The sequence below is a fragment of the Cyclopterus lumpus genome, chromosome 5, assembly GCF_009769545.1.
Source record: "Cyclopterus lumpus isolate fCycLum1 chromosome 5, fCycLum1.pri, whole genome shotgun sequence".
Lineage (NCBI taxonomy): Eukaryota > Metazoa > Chordata > Actinopteri > Perciformes > Cyclopteridae > Cyclopterus > Cyclopterus lumpus.
This window is the reverse complement of record NC_046970.1, coordinates 21,575,768-21,600,779: the sequence shown is the minus strand read 5'-3', so window position 1 is coordinate 21,600,779 and position 25,012 is coordinate 21,575,768. Positions and strand designations below refer to the sequence as shown.

The following is a 25,012-nucleotide window of genomic DNA, read 5'->3' as shown; positions in this document are numbered from 1 at the left end:
GAGAGAAATGTTTAATATTTAATGTTTATTCCATTGCTTCATTTACTGCATATGTGTGTTTACTGTATGCTCAGGATGTTTTCTCCTGATCGGGTTTCAGCTGTTCAGACGTTCATAGGGACACAATGTGAATGCGTAACAGCTGCTGGGAGGGAGGGAACACTGTGTCACACCTACACATCACTTCTTAACTTAAGCCTGTGAGGACAGTGCGTCCTAAAATAATACAACTCTGGACATGACGTGCAACTGGAATACCAGTCTGTAATAAAAGGCCGGAGGGAAGAGAGTCCAAGGGCTGCAGCCTTGAGGCCATAGTTTAGATGCAGCTTTCTGGTTCTGATCTATGTTTTATTTAAAGCCACGGACACAGATCAGCATTTTATATGACCCAGTGTTTAATAATATGTGATTAATAATGATTTCCATTCTAATGTGTCTGCTAGAAAGAGTTCTTTTGTATCACGTGAGCATGCTCATTATATACTGTATTTCCACCCACGTTTGTCAACTCAATGTTTTACCATTTACATATTCCTTCTATTGTTAATTGAAGTTGGCAGGATGGTTATTAAAATGTTCCAGTTGTCTCAATATAATCAGCCTCACAAGATAAACAAATGCATTGGACAGCATTCAGACATTTTCCCTGCACACAAATAAATGTGGATTTTAATGGGCTTCATGTTAATGATCTTTTTTCTTTCTTTTTTTAAAAAATGTTTTACGCAGCTTGTGCTTTGTAATAAAAGTGTGCTGAATGGCGTGAGATAAGCAGGCACATTGTTAATCACATGGCTATTCTTAGAGGCGGCTGCACGACACGTGTATTAAAAATGAACAATTTTGTGAAAACAGAAACAACGCTTTGATTGCACTCACAGTTTTATTTGCACTAAGCATCATTTAAGTCAAGGCTTTTAAGGGTTAAACAATCCCACACACAGCACACACACACACACACACACACACAGGAGCTGACCTCCTGAAGTCCTGAACGTATACCTAGATACGATGCGTGTTAACACAACAAACATTAATCTTCATACGTGTCCCTACATCTGGTTCATGGGAACAAATGATTCTCAGAGGTATTTAACCTGCTCTGACCCACCCTCCACGGTGCCCCCTCCGTGCCTCACCGCCCACCCGACCTCCAATGCCTTTGGAGTCAACGCAAATACAAAAAAAGCCTAAACAGCATTTGGCAGTCACCGGTTCTCGGCAGTAGAGTGAGCATCAAGCACAGACTTGCACGCTGCTGGAAGGATCTATTACATTGTGAAGGGGGGAAAAAAAAGAGTCGGAGAAGGCACAGTGTGAGCACTGCTGTGAGAACTGCTGCCTGAAAGGGAGCGACGGCGAGAGCACTGAGGACTGAGAGCAGGTAGGTGGCCCTCAAAACGAAGCCATGCTGGATAAGAAAATGTCGTGAGCAGAAATGAATTACTGCTCAAGCCATTTCTTTTTTTTTTTTCTTAAAAAATCAGCCCCATGTGACACACTCGGGATGAACACAATGTGTACCATCAGCGTTCGCGTCTGGAAGACGTTCTGCGAAGCGGGCGTCCAGAATCGCGGCAGTAAAAAAAAAAAATTTTAAAACGCGGCGCGGTGAATCCTCGATTAAACTTGTCGAGTTTAAAGAGCGACGATGTGACTCGAGATCGGATTTCAGATGCTCAAATTACAGTGTCTGTAACCATCTTCTTAATGTTGATATTCATTGAACATTGTACAGGATTTAGTCACACGGTGGACACACACACACACACACACACACACACACACACACACACACACACACACACATTTGGTGGCGTTGCATGAGATCACTTTGGTGAGGCGTGCAGGCTTCCTCAGTTTGAATTTCACACTTAAAATCCGGGAAAGCTGGATCCCCAGCGGTGAGGTCAGAGCTGGCGAGGCTGCTGGTTGACGGCTAACTTTAGACGGAGGTATCAAATCAATACGCAGCCCGAGAAATGTGGCGCGGGAATGGCGTGGGTGGCGTTTTGGCACAAAATACGATTCTCTTTTCGCGTTAAAAGAAATACACAGGCCTGTAGTTTATACTATTCGCACCGCCACTGGCGCTCTCTCCCTCTCTCTCTCTCTCTCTCTCTCTCTGCCCGAGTCTCACGCCATGCACGTGCAGAACGTGTTTTTGTGAAAGGCAATTATCCCCAACGCAGTCACGCTTCACAGATCTGAACGAACGCGATCAATTTCTCAGATAAGACGAGAAAAAAAATGAAATGAAAAAGAAAAGTAAACGAGAACACACACACACACACACACACAACGACTGATCAAAAATAAAACATGCTGCCGCCCACCGTGCAGCAGCTTAAGCATCTACGACATGCTTTTTGAACAACATATATCAACTCGTCAGCCCACTGGAGCGAATCCACCGGGAAGCTCAAAAAGCCCCATTAGTGCTTATGTGACACCAAAAAGCCTCGTCACCGGGTGCCGTTTGGGGAGAGTTACACGGCTGAAGATACATAAAAGGCAGTGAGGGACATCTGGAGAAGCGAGAAACCATCGCAACAGCCTGTGGTCAGTGGTCGTAGACGTCTGTGTTTTATGAATCCCGGAGACACGTCACGTACCACCCGTGACGTCATTTGTTGATCCGACGTGCCGCATCGTGTGTGTGTGTGTGTGTGTGTGTGTGTGTTTGTTTGTTGCTGAATGTCACGTCGTTAATTCGATGAGAGGTCAACACAAAGATGAGAGAACGCAGGCAATTACCACGGTGTGGGGGTGTGTTTGTGTGTGTGTGTGTGTGGGGGGGGGGGTCGGACCGTGCGTTGGACAGCTCACACAAACCCTCCAATCATTCCAATGGAGACGGCAACCAATTATTTATCGAGGACAAACAGTCACAATACTACGGGGAGCGAATAACTGCAACACGGGCCCTTTTTAAAAAAAATATATAATTAGGTTACAAACTATATTAGGTGAACATCCGTCATATGTATATTAATTAAATGTTCTCATGTGTGCAGAGAAGACTGAATGTAACACCTTCAGCTTGTTAGATGGATGAGCATGTACATGGCCTGAAGTCACTGACAGCCATCAAGACACCGAGTCTGGTGATGCGTGGATCTTGTGTACACGCACACAAATATATATCTATCTATATGTATAGATAGATATAAAGTTAATGACAATGGAAGGCACGTACAGATGCTCCGAGGGTTGACTGAGGGTGAAAAGCTGGACATATTCTATTTTTGCTACAGTGGACCAACATTTCAGATGTCTGTCTCTAATTTGAGGATCGGTGCCTTGTTGCCTGCAGTGACAGCCAGCCTGCCTCCACACCGGTTAGATGTAATGATGTTATGAACCGTTTTTATTTTTAACAGTGTTTACTGTAATGCAGACTGCAAGGGGCACTTTTAAAATAAATAAAAAAACGCAGGTATGTGCGACTGGGAACGATGCTCAGGGTGTATCGACAGCTACTTTGTCCCCTCCCCCAACGAAGTCACATTTCATTTAATCGGACGACGTCTTCAGCCAAACATTAAACTATAAATATAATGAGCTAAAAGTGGCAAAACTATTCAGTGGGGAGGGAAGAAGAGTGCGCTTCCTTTTTTTTTTTTTTTTTAATGCAAAGGGCGTCCTGCCAACGTGTCTCCTGTTGCAGGCGGTTTTGCTTTTACCATATATGTGTTGCGTGGTTCATTTTTCAAGTTCCAGCAACAGCCAAGATCGCTGCTGGAGCCCACCGCCTTAACTAAAAATAACGCGCTCGCTCACTTTATTTTTTTTTAAGACAGAGGATTGTATTTGAATGTGAAATCAGGACAGACAGGACATGTTTACGTGACTTTTTGCACCAGGAAGACGTTTTGTGAGCAGGTGCACAAAACGGTTGCAGGAAAGAAAAGAAGCATTAGAAAGGGTGTAATGAATAAATGCTTCTGTTTTCCTCAAAGAGCTGAACTTGCTCTGATTAAAGAGAAATAGAAAATAGAAAATGTGAAGGGGCTTCAACAGTTTAGAGACCTTGGAGCAGGTTTAAAGCCCATGCTGTTGGAGACATGTGAAACCTTTGGATAAACCAGGTAGCACACCGTGTTGGATTTGTATCGATTACAGAAGACGGACATGATAACGTAAATTACAAAAAAGGGTCGTGCAAGTTACAAGGATTCTGTCGTGAAAAGTGAGCTGTGCAAAATAGCAAGCAATAAAACAAAATCCTCATCACGTAGTGGAAATAATGAGCGTTATCACATCCGAGTCAAGTAAATACAAAAGCACGCTGGTATTCACACCGCGCATTAGAAGCAGAATTCAAACAGGACTCAAACAGTAATAATGACAATAATGTATCATTTCCGTGCGTAACCACGCCTACTTTAAGACCCTGTCCATTGAGAAGGGTTATGACCAATTAACGTGAGTCATCGGGTTAAATTTTAAAAGAACAACAAAAATGATGACGGCATCAAGCGATGCACGTGACCTTTTCATACCGGAGAGGAGACATTACTCATCTAACGGTTACACCTGCTGTTTATATATTACACTGTTCTGGTATCTTTAAAAGAACATTATAACCAAATATCGGTGGTGGAGAAAAGATTCCCTCTCAGAAAAAAAAAAGATTAATTTATCAGACTTTGCTTTCTCGAAAGCCCTCAGGCAATTTCAAATATAGTGTTGCATATTAATAGTTACTAATATTAAATAAGGACCGTAATGCTATAGCAATGGCAGTGTGAGCATTTGGAAACTAAGCCTCATGTCTTGTGATACCCCGCTTATGAAGGCCGTTCATCTCCCATTGAGGCCCCCTGCTCCTGTAAAGACACTGGCTGCTGCCTCATACTGACGGGTCAGAGGAACTGCAGTGAGCTTTGGACAAAATACAACCCGAGTAGTTCCGAGCAGCACAATTTTCCTCCAAACGTTTTGAATAAATATATGAAAACCGTTGTCATCTGCTGAAAATTCTCAATTGAAACAAAAAGCGACCTCAAAAGACCGACGCCTCGACTTCTGAGGAGAACGTCGGTCAATATCGCGGATTCTGCTTTTGAGACGTGCAAGTGTACGCGCCCGCTAAATATGTCCCCCTTTTTTGTCGTCTTTTTGTTTTGCCTACAGAGACTTCTGAATCTGAAAGGAGGACAGGAAAGATGTGGAAGAAGTCAAAGGTGACGGATCAAACTGCCGCTGGGCAGACGGGTAAGTGCGAGGTGGTGGTGAAGGCCTCGGCCTTTATTTCCTCCTCCCCGAGGAACGATCGCGAACAGGATCCATTCGACCGACGCCACTAGTCTGTAAACGAAAAACAAAAGAAAAGATTTGAGGGAAATTGCATTTAAGAAAACAACAACATCACCTGCAAGGAATGAAAACACCCCGGGAAGTTTACCCTGTCAATGATCACACGAGGTGTGAAAAATGCCTCTTTTTAAGAAGACTTGGGATTCCCGAGACATCTGAAAAAAAAAGCTAGATTGTGTAGAGGGGGCTGGCCTTCTCCACTGAGATGAGTGAACCAGTCCAAATAGTATTCATGGCTTTTCCAAGAAAGCTCAACAGCAAAAAAAAAAAAAAAAAAATGTTTTTCGTCATCAAGAACACACTTTTCAACAAAAAAAAAGTGAGCAGCAACAAGTTTGAATGTGGCGCTCGCCACACGACTTATCAACGTATCTTTTTAACGAAGATGTCCGTCAACTAAATGAACGAGATGCAAAAAGGCTGAAGGGTGAACCTTTCACTCTGGGCTACTGCTCCAACTGAAGAGATGGGACGAAGAAACGGAAGACAACACGAAGGCGTCCTTTCAAATCAATTTCCCAAGAAAGTATTTGCACATAATTTCTCTCAAGCACTGCGCAGGGAATCATCCTGCGATGAGCCATGAGAAAATGCCTGAGCTTGAAGTTAAGTCTAATCAGCAGATGCACAACTATTAACATGCTGCTGCAACATGTTGCTAACAAACTGTATTATACTTTGTCTCCGACTAACCATTGTTGTCTGAATATTTTAGTTTGTGTGCGCGTGCCTCCGGTCCCGGGTTATACTGTTTATTGTGTTGTTTTATGTTTATTGTGACCATAATCCTGTCGAAGTTCCAACCTGTTGTGGTGCTTTTGTCAGGATTAATATTTACCTGTCCTGTTCCTTTTCCTGCTGTCACGTTGCGTGTTTAGTCGACCATTCAGAGGGAGTTCAACCGGACGACAAAGGTATGCGAAGCAAAAAAAAAAAGAAAAGAAAAAAAGAAAAAAAATCAAATTACCCAAACGACTCACCTTCTGTAAGTGCATGACTCCACGTTGGGTGAGTTTGCATGTATGATGTGATCTCCATCCCGCCTTGAAAGGTGGCATCCGCAACGGATGATTCAACTTTCAGTGTCACAACGGATGCATTTCATTGTGACATTTTTTTTTAATCAACCTCCATATGAATACTAAGGCTGTCGCTGCGGTTGCTGCTTCATCTTGGAATTTAAAAAAGGAAGAAAAAAACAAAACAATGCCACTTTGTAAACGTATACATGTCCATGATTAGTCCTTGTTGGCACCGTTCGGTCTCAATCAGGGAACTTGACTCGACAGGGACATCCCCAAAGGGGTGTGGCATGATCGCTCCTAAAATCAAGCTGAACTGACCGGCCACCTTAACAACCCCTTAATATCACATACATCTTAAACATAATTAACTTGGAAGATGTTGTTTAGATGCAAACTGCATGAGTAAGTAGAGTGCAAGTACAACCTATTTAAGGCAGTACTTTCATATTACGCTTACCAAAGCAAACTGACCCCCCCCTTTAAGGTACCCTTTCTATATTACTTTGATTTTTAGCCTTTTTTTCATACCTGACCCACATGCTCTCCTCGGCTTCAGCGTGATGAAAAGAACCGTCTCAAGATACAAAATTGGAATTTCTATGATCCTTGCAGTTCAAAGGTGATCTACGAGAACCATATGCTGTCTAGTTAACACAGAACATTGAGGTGTGGAGGTAATCAGCTGGAACGACCCCCATGACCTCTGGGAGCCCCTTTTGGCCTCACCAAACTCTCACTATCTTTTGCTTTCTTGTATTCCTTTCACTACTGCTTTGGGGGAAGTTGGGTCAACACAAGTAAACAATGCTCTTTGGTATAAAATCTCTGTTAACATGGCCATAGACTCAAATTAAATAGAAATAATGATGAATCAGAAAATGTTAGTTCACATCTATAGAACGAAAACTGGTGATGAAAGTACATTTCAAGAATACTTTGATTATTTGTTGTCCGGGACTATTAAGAACCGCGAATCAAATTACATTGGGACATAAATAAATGAAAATCTTTATTTACTGCACATGCTTTCCAGCTACAAATTAGATAGTTAAATGTAAAAAAAAAAAAAAAGGCCCTTACAACCAATAATGGAAATGGTGAAAGCTGCACTGATAATAAATGCACTAATAAACAACATCACACAACAGTGGGCGAGTTAACAGCAACAAACTTTTGGAGAGCGTATCGTTCATTCATTTATTTCTTAGCCACCTGTATTTATAAAGCTCTTTTCATTCACAAATGCATTTCTTAAAGTGCTTTCAAAAGCCATTAGATAAAAAAAAAACTACAATTTTAAAAAGAGCCAGAAGCACCCAAACAAAAGAAAAAGACGAGAGCACAAAGCAATAAGTAGAGGAAAGTGCAGCACTCAGGTGTAAGTTCTTAATATTTAGAGTTATAAAACTGCAATATCTCCTGTGAGTTTCTTCCAGCTCTGTGGAGCGTTGTGTTGTGGTCCACATACATTTGGTTAAAGCGTAAAAATTAAAAAGATTTTTTTTTTAAAAGGTGGTTAAAACGGCAAACAAAGAAGCCTTCCTTTTTGAAAGTCATGAAGTCCATTAAACATGACGCGCGAGCAAATAAACAAGTGCAACACACTTTTGAAAAATGATTTAATACAAAAGTAAAGCCAGTAAAAACAGATACGAGCTGGTGCTTTTCAGACGAGGACTGAACGTAACACCCTCAGCCTTCTGACGGCTGTCAAGATCTCTTGAAAAAACGACATCAAGAATCAAATATGACTCGCATAATATAAACAAACACAGCATTTACCAAGCAAGTCAATCCAAAAATAAATATGACTTATTCCTGTCCCACATTTATGCCAATCGTACTGCATAAAATACTTTTTGCTGACTGACCCATGAAGGCAACGCCCAGCTGAAACACGCAGCTTTAATTACTGTTCATTATTAATAGGCTGATCAAAACAAATTGCTTTTAATGGCGTCATCTTCACAGTTTTCCACAACGTCCGGCTTGTTAACTCATATGCTGTCATCAGCGCTCTGCCAACACACACTATTGTTTTTTTCCCTGCCGCAAGCATTTCACCTCCATTTGCGCTTAAGACTGCAAAAATGCTGCGTCACCCTGCTCATTCCTTCATACTTAAACGATATATATTATATAGTATATATTCTGCCTATTACAGGTCTTTCATGCCAAGAGAAAATATAATTAAAGATCCCCCGGACCAGCTGAACCCGTGTGATCAGCATTCAGTGATGTCGCCCTGGAGACGGCGCTGGGTTAGTCCATACTGGTGCTCTCAAGTGCTCTGGGACTTCTGCAAAGCACTTAGACCTGCTTCCATGTGTAATTCTAGAGTTTGTAATAGCTTTAAAAAGGGAGCCAAGTCGGACTCATAATTTGTATCCTGTCTACCTCTCGAGAAAGCAGAGGGTAGAAAACCTCGGGGTTGTGAGTGCTCACGATTTAGACTGAACTGTGCTGGAAATCAGAATAATATGTCGAGTGAAGAGAGAAACATAGGCGGCTTAATTAATTGCAGATGTCAACCCTCATGCCTGTAAATAGCAAATGGTCTTGTTTCAATTACATCCTATAGACATACATGAATAGTTCAAATGAAAAATCTAAATGTCTAGATATTGTAAACGTTACTTCAAACGTTAGGTGACGTAACGTTTTGTCATATATATATATATATATATAAATATATATATATATATATATATATATATATACACACATATATGTACACATTTTATATATATATATATATATATATATATATATATAAATAAATACACACACACAGACACATATATATATATATATATATATATATATATATATATATATATATATGAATAAATTAATATATTCAACGTCCTGAAAGTCAACTCCGAAGACACTTACAACATGTCTACATGGTACATCTATCATGGCTTTGAACTGCATCTTTAGGCTGATAAAAAGAGAATAGTTTGTGTATAAAGTAAAACGACTGCGCTGCCGACATTTAAAATAAGATTTAGCACCAGGCTTCTTTAAACTTGGTCCATTTACAACATGTAAGGTGTTCACAGGAAGTATGGAGCTCTAGAAATGTACTAGTTAATGTAGAATAGACCGCAATGTGGACAAACAGAATCAACCTGTAATTTGACTGAAATTAGAATTAGTGGAAAAAAGACCAGCTGTCTTCAAATAAACCAAAATTCATTCAAATTAAATAGGAATCGTCTCATATTCTTATTAACATTAACTCAAAGTTCCCACTCACGTTTTCAACATGACATAAACATTGATGTTTATGGAAAGAATCCTACAACACCGAATATGACCTTTTTATGCCTGCTACTGACATAAATACGGTCACTTTGGGATGCATGTTCATGTGAAGATTAAACACTCACAACTAATGTCAAGAGGCCCATGAGGTGGAATATCACAGAAGACCTTATGGCCTTTTACAAAGTTGCTTTAAATTGGTGGTGTTGGAAATTGTCTTGATGCATAAATTAAGACAATCGCAATCCTTTTGGAGAAGTTTCTGACCTTTGACCTCACTGGTGGTCGTTTGCACCGCTCCTTTAGAGCGAAGCCAACCAATAGGAGGCGTTAGAGTAGGTGGAGATGCTAATTACCACACTTGCAGTCTGTTCTTTCACAAAGAGCGGTAGGATTATTGAAAACATTCGAGGAACAAGTTTAATAAACTTTTGGCAGGGTCAAATCTAAGGTGGCGGAGAGGGTTATGTGAAAATATGATATAACTTTTGTATTTGCTTAAAAGTTATCTAGATTTAGATGTCACTGGATAATCTTGGATAACGACCTGGGTCAAGTTATTTGGTCTTTTCTTAGCAATGAAAGTCTTTAGAAGTTTGACCCTTTATCGTAACATTTTTATACCAAGAGTATACATGTGACTTTGTGTGAAGCGTACACTGACTTATGTTAACTGGGAATTTGCCTGGTTTGTAATCCACTTTTTTAAATCTGAATACAGTCAAACATACTGTACTCACTGGTATACAGTGGTGGCTCCTAAAATAAATTAACATTCTCATGCTTCGTCATAATATATTGCACATACGGCTTCTTTTATTACTTGTCCCCTCTATACATTTAAGCTGGTCTTATTGCTAATTCATCTTTTCATTTGATCAGGCATCAAGAAGAAGTCGAAGGTGCCTGGTGTCATGATAACGCAGTTTCTGGAGGAACTTCCGGAGGATATGACAACTCCAGATTTCACCCGCAAACCCATTGCTCTGACTATTCAAGAGGGTAAGTAAGTCGTCATCGGTGTCAGCGATGGACTCATTCCATCTGAAAGTGAAAAGAATATTGGGTGGTTTTTTTGAGTTTTTAAGGTTACACCACATTGACACGTTTGCCATCGTCACTGAAGTATTCTCTCAAAATTGATCTTAATCAAAAATTTAGGACAAGATCCAAACAGAATGTATTTGTGAGTACATATTTAGAATGTAACCATTTTTTTTTAAGTGTCACGTCATTGACCCAGGTTATGTCTAATAACGTTATGCCATGTGGAGGCATTGCATGCTCCAGGCACTGGGAATGATTTGTCACTAATAAAAAGGAAATCTTCACATTATATCATTCCAGGTAAATATGCCGTCTTTAAAGCCATAGTAGTGGGCACCCCGACGCCAATTGTAACGTGGGGCAAAGCAAAAGGAGAAATACATTTTCACCCCGACCTGTGCCTGCAAAAGTACGACGAGGCGTCTCACGAACACACCATCGAGGTAAGCTTTGCATGTGGCAGTGAGGTGGAAACGCTGGCAATCTGCCAAAGAAACCCCAAAGGCAGCGGTCACAGTATGATTCCAATCAACAAAAAGTACCCCAACAATAAGGATGTGATATCACAGGAAATAAACATTGATCCACGACCACAGACTGTAAACGGTGTACGAGAGCAAAACACGCTTGAATTTGTCCGTAGTTTGTATGTGAGCAAATACTCGTACACTGGAAATGTAATGTGCCAATGCCTTAAGACTGTATAATATAGTGATAATAATAAATTGCCTTTAACTCTGTGTTTGCATTTCATTAGTTTCCCAAGGTCGCCCCAGAGGACGCTGACACCTACAAGTGTTTTGCCTCAAATGAATATGGAAAGGCTGTTTGCACCGTTGTCTTGAATGTTATTCAGGGTAGGATTTTGATTTTGTCTTCAGTGCATCTCATCAAGTGTCGTAGATATCAATTTAATTATTGAATTGACCCCTTCATGTGTTGGCACATTTGTATCGGTTTGTTTACAGTTGGATTCTCTAAGAGCAAGGAACTTCAAAAGAAACCGGGTGAAGGTGAGGTTAAAAACACACGACGCTTTAAAGTTATTTCTGAAGAGGTTTGAAAATATTACTTATTTTTGGGGTTTTTTTTGCAAGATATTTAATGTTGGCTCGTCATTTTAAGGTCAAATTCATCACAGAGAGCTAATTAATATATATATATATATATATATATATATATATATATATATATATATATATATTATCTTTGCCCAAACATATGAGACCAACAAGCACTGCAATTAAAACACATGTATCTTTTTTTGTTTTAAGAAGTTGGGCCAACCAGCGGAGTACAAAGATGAATAGAGGTTGATAGTTCTCATCTCAGTCATCAATATAATGATGCAGCAGCTCAATGTATCTGTGCTACAACCTAGCCCATATATTTTCATAGCAACATGACATTTTTTCACTAATTGGGAAAAATCTTCCCGTCATGAAACATCTGTCATATTAGCACTGTGCCACTGTATACTTGACACAATAGTGATTCTCCAAGAAATTGACTGAAAAAACGATCATAGGGACTCCTGAGATTAGAAAAATCAGGTCAGTTATTCCCATTTCTCTGGCCTGAGCATTGTTAATGTAATGTTTGATTATTCAGATTATGTGTTTAAATAGTTGAATTTAAATATTAAGGCATAAAAGGTGATAATATGCCATGTGTGGATGCGGTGCCAATTAATCAGGATTAGACTCTTCTCTATTAGACAAATAAGTGCATCTTCACTCCTCGAGACTCTGAGCATTATTGGCTTTGCGAGGTTAAAGGAGCTTTAAAGCCTGATTAAGAACAGCATGGCATGTCAAGCCATTTTTAACTGATACATTTGGTAAGAAATGTCAGTAATAAGTAAAGTAGCATAATTTAGATTACTGAAAAAAATGATATATATACTGTATATATATTTATATGTGTGCAGTATATCTTCAGGTTGAAAATACAGTTTTATTGTATACAAAAAAGTAATGGACTGATATTTTTCGTTATGGCTCGGCAGATACAAAGGACCTCAGAAAAAAGCTTAAAACACGGTGAGTGAAACATAATAACCCTAGTAAACATATCTGTGTGTCTCTCGTATTATTATGCCGGTGATTACTCGTCTCTTTTAGTGAAAACGCGTGGCTGTGCGGGGCTTAACGAAATATCTCTCAACAGCAAAGCTGACGGAACACGTGAGGAGAAGCCGATGGAGCCCGAGGAGAAGGTCTGGGAGATTCTCCTCAGTGCCGACAAGAAGGACTACGAGCGCATTTGTTCGGAGTACGGCATCAAGGACTTCCGCTATATGCTGAAGAAACTCACGGAAATGAAGAAAGAGAGAGAGGAAGAGATCGCAGAGGTACGTCTATCGAAAGCATGTCCGGCCAATCGTCTCTCACTTTTTTTTTTAGTAGTAATGGTTTGTTTGTGGTGTCTCCTCTTACACTGTATGAGCAGACTCATGTTTCCTTCTTCTTTCATTTCTACCGTAGTTTGTGACACACATCAGTACACTGAAACACATTGAAGTCAATGACAACGACTGTGCAACAATTGAGTTGGACATGGACCTCAAGGACCCTACCAGCAAACTGTTCCTGTACAAGGTGAGGGGGCGTGAACTACTAAGTGTGATCTCGTCGCATTTCATGATCCATCATCAATGTGGTGACATGCCCATGAATTCTGCAGGACGGCGTCATGGTTCCATTCACCATCGAAGACAGCGAGTCAATGAAGCATAACTTGAAACAAGTTGGCAAGAAATATGTGTTCACAATTAAAAATCTAGGTTCAGAAGATGCCGGACTCTACTCGGTGGATGTTGGGGGCATCAATGTGTTCTCCACAGATTTTAAAGGTATGTCTATCAATCAAGTGATTCAAATTGGATTGGGTTCAAGTAAATTCAGTCCAAGGATTACTGATGTATATTTTGCTCAGCACAGGTGTTTTTCATGAGCCTGTACAGAATAGGTTATTTAGGAAATGTATGGGATGGATTGGTGATGTTTGAAAAAGTTTCTCTCTGTCTCCGTTTGTGCCTTTCTGTAACCCTAAAGTGCCCGAAGTTGACTTTGCTGTCAAAATACAAGAAGTTAAAGCAGACGAACGAGAGGACGCCCTCTTCCAATGTGTCCTGACTGCACCGATGAATGAGCTCAAATGGGTGGGCAAAACCACGCCGCTGTCAAATAGCGAGAAATTTCAAATCACCGTATCTGAAGATAAGCTCATCCACAAGTTGATGGTGCGGGACTGCTTGCCTCTGGACACCGGCATCTATGCTGCTGTGGCAGGAATCAAATCCTGCAATGCCTGGCTTGTAGTTGAAGGTGAGAAAATGACCAATTCCAGTTGCATGCATATATACAGTACATATGGAATGCCTTGAAGACACCAAATAGTTGTTAAATTAGGAAGTGAATATTCATCTAAAAACTGTGCATTTGCCATATTATCATTTATAGCTGACAAGGATCCTGCCAACAAGGGCAAGAAGGCCATTCGCAAAACGACTATGGCCGGAGGCGGTAATGACGAAGAACTGATGCAAATAGCTAAGGATCAACAGGAAAAGTATCAGAAAGAAATGGGAGAAAAAATGGAAATTGCCAAGAAGGCTCAAGCAGAGCGAGAAGTGGCAGAAGCAGCTGCCAAAGTGGAGGCTGAAGCAGCGAAAAAAAAGGCAGCGGCAGAAGCAAAAGCTGCGGCTAAGACGGCGGCTAAGGCAAAGAAGGATGCAGCTGCCAGGAAGAGAATGGAAGCCGGTGGTGCTGATAGTAGCGGAGGCACTGGCGGAGCAGGTGGTGCAGGGGGGGCAGGGGCTGATGGGACTGATGGTGGTGCCGGTGGAGGAGCAGATGGAATTGCAGCAGGAGCTAAGAGGGGAGCTGGAGGTGGAGCCGGAGGTGGTGGGGGTGATGGTTTGGGAGAAGAAGACTATGATTCATTTGAAGATTCTGATTTGGAAGGAGAGGGAGAGGGAGGTGGCAAAGGAGCTAAAGGTGGCAAAGGAGTGGGAGGTGGCAAAGGAGCAGGAGAAGGAGGAGTGGGAGGTGGCAAAGGAGCAGGAGAAGGAGGAGTGGGAGGTGGCAAAGGAGCAGGAGAAGGAGGAGTGGGAGGTGGCAAAGGAGCAGGAGAAGGAGGAGTGGGAGATGGAGAGGCAGAAGGAGGAGAAGGAGAAGGAGAAGGAGAAGGAGAAGGAGAAGGAGAAGGAGGGAGACGCAAGAAACGTGAAAGAGCTGGTCCTCTTGTTCCAGATACAGTGATAGGTAAGAACATAATTCATACGGCAATTTTATGGTTGAGAGACTTAATGAAAAACAATTGCTTCCAAAAGTTTTACCAATAATGGTAGCGGAAGGTATTTTGTTGTTGATGATTTTATGTTTTGATATTACTCTCTCTACATTTTACAAATCTCTTGATGTTTATTTGTTACTGTTGTTTGTCTTTTCCATTAACTTTCAGATTAATTATGAAAGTATATATATATAGATCTTTAATTAATATCTTTTAAAAAAATAATAATAAATATGTATATATTTCCAATATTATATAATATATTAACTTTTTTAATATATTATTATATATTTACTCAACAATACTTTTGAAAATATGTTTCAAATGTTTTTTTAAAAGAGGAAGTGAAAGAGATTTTGCTTGGATCATGCAGAATGAATATCAGTATGTAAATCACATTGATTTTTAGTCAGAGTCAAGTCATCATTAGTTTAACATTGATAGTAAATTATTATATTTAGATGCTTGACATTCTGAATGAAGATGCTACTTATCATTAAGATGAGATAATAACGATGAAGGAGCCACAAATCAACCAGGTGAAACATCTGAGAAAAAAGAAAAATGTGGTGGTTGAAGAAGCTGTAGATGGTAAGAGATGACAATGGCTGCATGTTGTAGCCAAGTTACGGACTATGAGATACTTTGACATCACAAATTAGGTAAAATCTCAACTTGAAAACATAGTCCAGACAGATTTTGTCGAGCCTCAGTGACAGAAATTACTTTATTTTATATTGTACCTATTTAGCATAGGTTCAGAGATACGTTTATTAAATCCCAGGAAACTTCATTGTTCACACAGTTTTCAGTTAAAATCATTTGAAAACCCTGAGCTTTAACTATTTATTATTAACTTACTGCTAGATTTTGCAATTATCAACCAGTTTAACCCAATTGACTAATAAAACACAAGTATAGATGTCTTTATCTATGTTTGTTTGTGTACCTCTTCTGAGAAACAGACAGTAGTATAACATGTATATGCTACGCTAAATTCAGCTTCCTCCTCCATCTAATCCTTTACTTAAATGAATATAGATGGGTGTATATTTGTGTTGTGTGTGTGCATTACGTACGTTTTATGTTTGTTGACATGTTTGTCTTATTGCTGGTTTACATAACTTGTTTAATTCAAGTGTGTAATGTTAAAGGGGTAAAATGGAAAAGGTGACTTAACTAAAAGAGGTATTCAAGTGGTTTGTGGTTTGTTATATTTGAGAAACAGAAATATGAATTACACAAGCAATTTACAATACCGTTCATTTTGTTGAATACTATCAAATGAAGTATCAGCACTTTTTTGCGATGAAGTATATGTGATAGCAATTTTTACTACATGTAACAAATGATACTTCAGTCACGACACTACAGTCAGAATTGCAAAATAAAAACTAATTCAAGCTACTTAATTAAGTCAGACACCACTATGGAATCAATCCTAAAATATCACCTTTTCCACAACCTCCTTTCTCTGTATTAAAGTTAATGTCTGTTCTTTCTGTTGTTTCTTGTTTTCATGCTCCCTGCTAACATTTGAATTGTTACTGTTTTCATTCATGTTATTTGTAAGGCACATCCAACAGCAAATGAGAAACATTGGATTGATGGTAATTACGATGATATCCCCTAAAACTGAAAAAAAACCTAATAAAGCAAAACGCAGAGAAGCGAGTGGCGCCAGTGGTGATAATGGCACCGGGCCAGCAGCAGGCTGCGATGAATCTGCTGAAAATGGTGAGGGTGCAGGCGGCGGTGAGCCAGCGGCAGCTGGCAAGCGTTCAGGTCGCGCACGGCGAGGCCCATTGATGGTGGAGACAGTTAGTGGTAAGATTACTGGCGCTGCATTAACTGCTGCATGGGAAGCACCATCACTGAATAAAGTCATTTTATGAGCAGATGACTTTTTCGGAGGGTTGAGGGCCTTTGAGAATGATCAGTACGAGTGGATTTGACCTTGAGAGTGCCTTTAAGAAAATTTGATTCACTAATGGTTCTGCCCACAGCACACCATATGACAGTGAAATTAATCAAAACATACTTAAGTCTTGTGTTTTGTAGACTATAGCATTGTTATATAATTTTATGTCTATGACTTACAGGTTGGATATCAGCGGCCAATATTTATACGTCCAACTCCAACGTCTCTTAAGTATTGTTTTGTGTGTGTGTACATTGTGTGTGTGTGTGTACACAATGTTTAACTGCCCCTGTGCTCTGTGTTAACAATCTTGCTTGCCTTTTGAAATGGTAAATCAGGATGAGTCGGTGCATTGAGGTGAATTATTTACGTGAGCAAAACGTGTTCTTGATGCAATAACTGCAACACTTTTATGGAAACACACTCTTACATAATATGAAGATTAAAGACGACCCGAGCCGACTGGGGAGGATGACCATTCTGCACAATGAAGACTGAATTCAGATCAACCAAACAGAAACGCTAATGTCTTCCAGTGACCATATTTTAAAGGGCACGTATTTCTTTCAAGAGAAACTAAATGAACAGAGGCAACCGAGAGCCTCGCTAATGACATTCTTATGAGCTTCAACTCTGAAAGGCCGACCCCAAACAAGACAATCAAGCAACCACAAACCGAGAAGACATCTTCATCAAGTTCCAAATGAACACCAAATGCGCTCCTCTTACATCCCTTATGAGCTTGGAAAATATAGTCTGTTCAAGTATGATATTTTCTGACACATCTGCATTTTGACATGTATTTTATGATTAAAATGCCATTTAAAAATACATGATATCAACACAAATGCACAATGAAAAAACGTTTGATGACCGAGAGGTAAGTGTCCAAATATCTATACATGGATGCATTACAAAAACTTGAAACAAGTAAACAAACTTGTATGCAGATGACAGCGGTTGGCTGTGAGCGTTCACTAACTTAGTGGTTGGAATCCTCAGATCCAGGAGTTCACTTTCATGCTGGGCTTTCTGACTGCAACGCCATTATTGGAGAAGCCGCAGAGCTGGAGTGTAAAGTGAGCAGGGAAGACTGTGTGGGAATCTGGTACAAAGACGGGGAAGAGGTAAGCCCGGGTCGACAGGCCTATTCGGCTATAATACTGCAATAATAATAATACTGCAATAATATCAAAACCATTTACTGTCATGTATTCATATATGCGAGAGCTTAAGATGAGACTTGAGTCATATTTGATGTTACAGTAATATGTTTGTTTTGTTCTAGATTCAATCATCTGAGGATATAACCATTTCAAAAGATGGAACTTTCCACAAGCTGAAAATTCACAAAGTCACAGAGGAATTTGCTGGAAAATATAGATTTGAAGCAGATGGACGGAAGACGGAGTCCATGATTGTTGTTGAAGGTAGGAATAATTTCCTTCCAGAAATTACTCATGTGGCTAAAGAGGTTGCATCACTCATTAGAGCGAGCCCACAAGTTGCGATGAGTTTTACAGGTTAAATGTCATTACTTTGAAGTTAATCTGAAGTGCATAACTACAAAGCTTTACACTTCTTAAATATATATCTTTCTTTATTATTGTACCAATCTCTATAGATCCACCGAGGTTTCCTGCTGAGGACCTGGAAGCATTTAAAACCCCCATAACAGTGAAAAAAGGACACAAAGCTACCTTCAAACTACCTTATATTGGACGGGAACCTCTAAAAGTTCAGTGGTACCTTGATGGTGAAGAGCTTTCGGAGGAAGCAACTATCAAGTTAGATAACTCAGAGGGTTGCAGCCGTCTGCTTCTAACCAAGCTCCAGCGCAAGGACAGTGGGGAAGTCAAGCTCAAAATCAAAAATGAGTTTGGCACTGTTGAGGCCTTCACCCAACTTATTATACTGGGTATGTATACACACAGTATTTTGTATGCACTTAGAAAGTAAGTGACTGACAAATGCCTGTCTTACAGTTCAGGTTCAGATTACTATTCTATGTCTTACTGTATTTTCCGGCAGATAAGCCCACTCCTCCATTGGGACCTCTGGAGATCGTGGAAGCCTCCTCCTCTGCACTGGAATTCAAGTGGAGGTCCCCGAAAGACAACGGGGGCTGCAAGATAGGCAACTACATCCTTGAGCGACAACAAGTTGGCCGCAACACCTGGAAGAAAGTGGGGCCAATTGGTCCAGAGGCCAAATACAGGGACACTGATGTAGATCACGGCAGGAAGTACTGCTATCGCATCAGAGTGGAGACTGAAATGGGCACCAGTGAGCTGATGGAAACCGAGGACATTCAAGCCGGAACAAAAGGTAAACACAGAGCAATGTCTGAGGTCGCAATGCTGGCAATTGGCAGATTCACTTGGCACACACCTCTTGCACAGAGTTCAACTTTATTGGACCAACAAATTTGCACAGTTGTCCAATAGCAAATTATCTTGAAAGTGTTGATGTGTCAAGGGAGTCTGAGAATCCAAAATAAAGGAGGCTATTGTAGCTTTTTAGTTTGCTCCTCAAAAGAGGCATGATTTTGAAAAAGTTTGGGTCAGTGGTCGATGCTATGCTCAAATACATCTTTTCACATAATCAACTATGTGAACATTACGTCTTGTTAGCAACACTTCAATAATTGTTAAAGAGAGGAGGAGGGGTCAGCCTTTAAGGAGAGGAGGAGGGGTCAGCCTTTAAAGAGAGAGGAGGGGTCAGCCTTTAAAGAGAGGAGGGGTCAGTATTTAAAGAGAGAGGAGGGGTCAGCCTTTAATGAGAGGAGGGGTCAGTATTTAAAGAGGAGGAGGGGTCAGCCTTTAAAGAGAGGAGGAGGGGTCAGCCTTTAATGAGAGGAGGAGGGGTCAGTATTTAAAGAGAGAGGAGGGATCAGCCTTTAATGAGAGGAGGAGGGGGTAGTATTTAAAGAGAGGAGGAGGGATCAGTATTTAAGGTAAGAGGAGGGGTCAGGCTTTAACGAGAGGAGGAGGGGTCAGTATTTAAAAAGAGAGGAGAGGTCAGCCTTTAAGGAGAGGAGGTGGGTTCAGCCTTTAAGGAAAGAGGAGGGGTCAGCATTTAAAGAGAGGAGGAGAAAAAATTAGAACGATGTACTATCCTGAGAAATAAATCCTAGGGGAAAAAACGCCAAAGTATTGTGACTGCATATGGTGCTACCACGTTCACCGCTTGTTAGCACGTTAGCTGTCATTTCACCAGCACAGTAGTTCACCAACTAGCTTAGTGAGTAGACCCTTCACCATCAAGCCACTACCATCCCCTAATTCATGAAATCACACTGAATTGCACTCTGCCACTTTCAGGTGTGACTGGGTCTTGACTAACCACAAATAATGTAACATTTTTAAAAATGATAACATATTCCAATCTTTTCCGTGTACAGCATACCCTGGACCTCCATCAGCACCGAAGGTTGTAACTGCCTTCAAGAACTGCATCAACCTCTCTTGGTCTCCTCCATCCAACACTGGAGGAACCAATATTCTGGGATACAACCTTGAGAAACGCAAGAAGGGCAGCAACCTGTGGGGCCCAGTCAATTCACTTGATGAGATGATCAAAGGTCACTGATTATTCATACATTATTTCAGTTTGATAATGTGATTGAACATTTGTTTCAACACAATAAGGGAACGCCTCATGATTTATTCCTATATTGCATTTTGTTTTTTTCCAATACAGAGAAGGGATGTGGAGTTAAAGACGTGGTCGAGGGCGTGGAGTACGAATTCCGTGTTTCAGCAATCAACAACTCTGGAGCGGGTGAATTCAGTACGCCATCTGAGTTTGTGTTTGCCAGAGATCCTAAAAGTAGGTGGACAGATAGATGAGAACTGTCGATATTTCATCAACACTTCATATAGCCCACAAATTGCAGCCCTGAATGTGATTCCCGTGTTACAGAGCCTCCTGGTAAAGTCTTAGAGTTCAAAGTGACAGATTCCACCTACAAAACCCTGTCCCTGTCTTGGACCAAACCCAAGGACATTACGGGGGTTGAGGATGAAGCCAAGGGATATTTTGTGGAGATCAGGCCCGCAGAGAGCACAGAATGGGACCGCTGCACTTCAAACGCAATAACCATGACTTCCTATACAGTGAAAGGCTTGAAGTCAATGGGCATGTACTGGGTGAGAGCCATAGCTACTAATGATGGAGGAGAGGGAAAGTCACAGGAGCTGGATAATTACATCCTCGCTACGCCCCCCCCTGGTAAGAAAATCACTTCAGAAATACTTGTCTCAAACTGTTATATTGTGAATAGAGGCAAACCAATTCATATTTCAAGAACCAGTAGTTGTACAATCAGCAAGTTTAACTTATTGATGAAAAAACTGCTATGTAGATGGGGGTAGCGTATATAAAAGCAAGGTTTATTGGGAAAATCCAGTAAAAATAATGACAGTAAATGACCACATTTTATCCTACTGTTCACCCAGTGAGGCCAAGATTCACAGATGCCAAAATCAAGAGTTTCATGGTGGTGAGAGCAGGAAATTCTGCCCGATTCAACATTAACTTTGAGGTGATTTAGCAAGAACTTAAGATGGCATGTATCCATGACGATGAATATATAGTGATTTAATTTCGTCTTCTGACAAAATCCCATTTACATATTCTTTGTAGGCCTCTCCTTGGCCCGATGTCACCTGGCTGAAAGATGGATCGCCAGTTTCTAAAAAGGTGACCATCAGCAATACAGAGGGAACATCCCAGCTGCTGATTCCTTCCGCTGAGCGCTCAGATACTGGAATCTATACCATCATTGTCAAGAACATTGTTGCCCAGGAATCATTTAGCATTGAAATAAGAGTCACAGGTGAGCTTGGTAAAATACTGTGCCTTCCTAATGTATCAACAATGTCCTTCTATTCCATATACTGTAGATGCAAATATAAAAGATTTGTATCTGAACTCTAGATGAGCCAAAGCCACCAGGTCCTGTAGAGACTGACGAAAACGTGCCTGGCACAGTGACCATTTCGTGGACCCCATCACCAGATGAGAAACGTGACGACAGGCTGCACTACATGGTGACCAAGCGGGACTCAAGTAAAAGCACATGGCAAACCATTGCAGACCACATCTTCAACAATAGATTCACAGTCTGCAACATAATGCCGGGCAGAGAATACCAGTTCAGAGTCTACGCAAAGAATGACATGGGCTCCTCTGAGCACGCCGAATCACCAAAGTGGCTGATTGCTAGCAAAAAAGGTATGTACAAGCCGGGCAAGAAAGACAAATATCTGTGTTTGGAGAAGTTGATCACTAAGACACAGAATTAGGCAAATGTAGTACTTGTGTATTAACCACATAACGCCTCTACAAAGCTGTTGATATTGTGTATTCTCAATTACTTTATTTCTTTTTAATCTGTGCATAGCTCGGTACACAAAATGCAGGTAAACATTGTGGGGCCCTTCTGTTAGATGATTATAGTTCTCATTTGATGCAATGCCAATGTTCTTTTTTCCAGAAAAGTTCACTGTGAACATGCCAGAAACAAAGGCATGTGATCTACGGTGTCCTCCTAGGTTCCTCGTCCCACTGAAATTGCACACTGCTCCTCAAGGGTATGAGTGCTATATGAGCTGTGCTATCAAAGGGGATCCAACACCTCATGTCACCTGGCTCCGCAACAATATCAGTCTGAATACCAACACTAACTACTTCATCTCCAACACCTGTGGAGTCTGCTCACTACTCATATTGAGGGTTGGCCCTAAAGACACCGGGGAGTACACGATTGTTGCAGAAAGCTCCATGGGGAGGGTCGAGTGCTCCACTAAACTGATAGTCAGAGGTACATCTTTGCCAGAGTGTAACTGTATTTTAAAGATACTTTCACCTTGTCTCCATGGGCAGACATGTCATACAGTGATGCTCTTTGAAATCTCACACTAACAACTGCCTTTGTCTTCTTTTTTTTCCAGAATAAATGAACACACTGAATATGGAAGAATTGCTCCGAAAATGCTTAGAGAAACCAATTAGTTGGCAATTCACATATTGTCAAATGTAGAATTAATGATTATTTAATGTTGCCGTGATACTTTCCTTACAGGTCATTAACTACTTGACTAATTTCTATACAGGCTGCCATTTATTAATAGTTAAACTCACAATAAAGTCTTAGAGATGCAAATTGTGTTGAAATAAAAGCCACAAACTTGGTTTGTTTGTTTTGATTTATATTGGGTAATCTCAATCAAAAATAAAAGCTTTAAATACTAGTGTGAAATACATACATCATATATAACAAAAGTATGTCCAGTACAGAACACTATGTAGCCGTGTTTTATTGATTAGAGTTATATTTGAAGATGTTTGTCTAACCATCATGGAATCTGGATCTGCTTGTGTCTTTCAATTATTTTTAGATGAAGAGATTGTTTGGTTGCAATTTCTTTTCCGTCATTCTAGATTTCAAAAAATGTAAAAACGGAAATGACAAAAATACTGAGATAACAACTGTGTATGATACTGACTGTTATAGTCTATTATTTCATATTTAAAAAATACTGCTATTTTGAGGTGGGATTTTTAATCAGACCTACATGTCAATCTGAAAAACAGTTAACTATGAACAGAAAATAAATTCATATGGATAAACAAAACAAATGTTTAGCCAAAAATGTCCATCCATGTATGACCATATACTTGAGCATATATTCAGACCATGACATAGCAAGCAAGTATCAAACTTCATACCACTTGTTCACCATAAAAGTGTATGTGAATAATTTATGTCCAGTCTTCTTGAATTACTACTCTGAGCATATTTTTTTGTGAGGTCAGAAACAAGCCCAAGTTTAGTCACAGGTTCAACAGGCTAAAACATGTCTGACGAGTGTAGGATGACGCCTCTCAGTGTCAAAGTCAAGTTCAAGTTACAATGTAAAAATATATGTAATTACGTAAATATCATGTCCGTTGGGTTTCAATCCATGAAGACACACAAAAGAAGTGTGGCTCGTATTAGAATTAGGTTTCCAATTGTTTGGTTTGCTTTTTTACTGATACGTCCAAGGCTTGCAGTGTCAATAAGAAAATATGAACATTCATGCAAATTGTCCATTTTTGGGATAGACATTTTTTAGAACGATTTTCTGGAACAAACTAATGCAAAGAAAACAATTTGAATTGAATGGACACCTACCTCTTGTTAAATGTTGCTAATGGAGAGGCAGCTCAGCCCGAGGCACTGCCATGTCACTTCCAATGAGACTTCTCTTTTGACTAAAAATCACCCTCCTGCTGGAATTCCAGTTGTGAGGGAGGGATTAGGAGCTTCCCTCCTGCATTTGATCTGGCGCCCCTTTTCAAGATCCTGTAGCACTATAGGGCTGAAGTGCATGTCAGTAAACCTATCCCCAGGAGCCACAGGGGGGAAAAAAACGTTGTGTGTCTCTGAATGACTTTATTGCCTCTCAAAAGACTCAAGAACCAGCTGGAAGTCGGCCGGCAACTGACAGCAGGGAACAGCAGTTCACTTGATAAAAAAAAATAGTAAGTACATTTACCAAATACTGGGAAAATTCCCTATATGGTTGGATATTTCTTTAAAATCTTTATTCTGTGAGCCAATTTATCTAAATATGTGTATGTTGGCAAACCGCATACTAGTTTGCGTATTACTGTATTACCGTGTGTATAAATGGTAATGAGATCTTACTTGTTCGCCTAAGTCAGAATTCTAATTGAATGATGAGAGCAGTTTAGTATCTGATGTGATAAGAACCAATATGATGATCGATACAATTGTTGTTTATGATACGTGTTTTTTAGGACAGAATAATTGATTGATGAGATTTAATAAAATACAGGAACATTTTGAAAAAAGATCAGGATCAGATTCATGATTGTGCAGGACTCATATAAACAAAAATTGGTGCTACACAACAAACATATTTTTCATTTAATCACAAACAAATGAATGAATTAAAGTACATGCTCACATCTGATAATAAATGCAGCTCTGAGATTAAGGACATAGATCATTCATAAATGAGTCCACACCCTTTGCCAGTATACTTAAGCATCGATTTATACTTAAGTATAAATGTATACTATATTTATACTTATAAATCAAATCAATGCT

At 40.1% G+C, this 25,012-nt stretch overlaps 1 protein-coding gene across 1 annotated transcript; it reads left to right on the top strand.

Annotated features, from left to right (window-relative positions):
* Positions 1-5,174: 5,174 nt before the first annotated feature.
* LOC117731102 (immunoglobulin-like and fibronectin type III domain-containing protein 1) lies at positions 5,175-23,085 on the top strand. Its single transcript, XM_034533256.1, has 24 exons — positions 5,175-5,223; positions 10,503-10,622; positions 10,968-11,110; positions 11,425-11,524; positions 11,636-11,680; positions 12,676-12,709; positions 12,837-13,020; positions 13,154-13,267; positions 13,353-13,521; positions 13,724-13,996; positions 14,132-14,686; positions 14,867-14,935; positions 17,890-18,014; positions 18,176-18,317; positions 18,512-18,805; positions 18,919-19,215; positions 20,291-20,470; positions 20,590-20,718; positions 20,812-21,120; positions 21,348-21,433; positions 21,535-21,727; positions 21,829-22,125; positions 22,388-22,714; positions 22,845-23,085. The coding sequence occupies exons 1-24, from the start codon at positions 5,175-5,177 to the stop codon at positions 22,847-22,849; spliced, it is 4,239 nt and encodes a 1,412-aa protein (XP_034389147.1). The 3' UTR covers positions 22,850-23,085.
* The last annotated feature ends 1,927 nt before the right edge of the window (positions 23,086-25,012 follow it).

Coding starts and splice junctions, on each gene's coding strand:
- LOC117731102 (XM_034533256.1), top strand. CDS start 5,175: ATGTGGAAGAAGTCAAAGGTGACGGATCAAACTGCCGCTGGGCAGACG. Junction 12,710..12,836: donor AGAAAAAAGCTTAAAACACG/GTGAGTGAAACA, acceptor ATCTCTCAACAG/CAAAGCTGACGGAACACGTG. Junction 19,216..20,290: donor CATTCAAGCCGGAACAAAAG/GTAAACACAGAG, acceptor TTCCGTGTACAG/CATACCCTGGACCTCCATCA.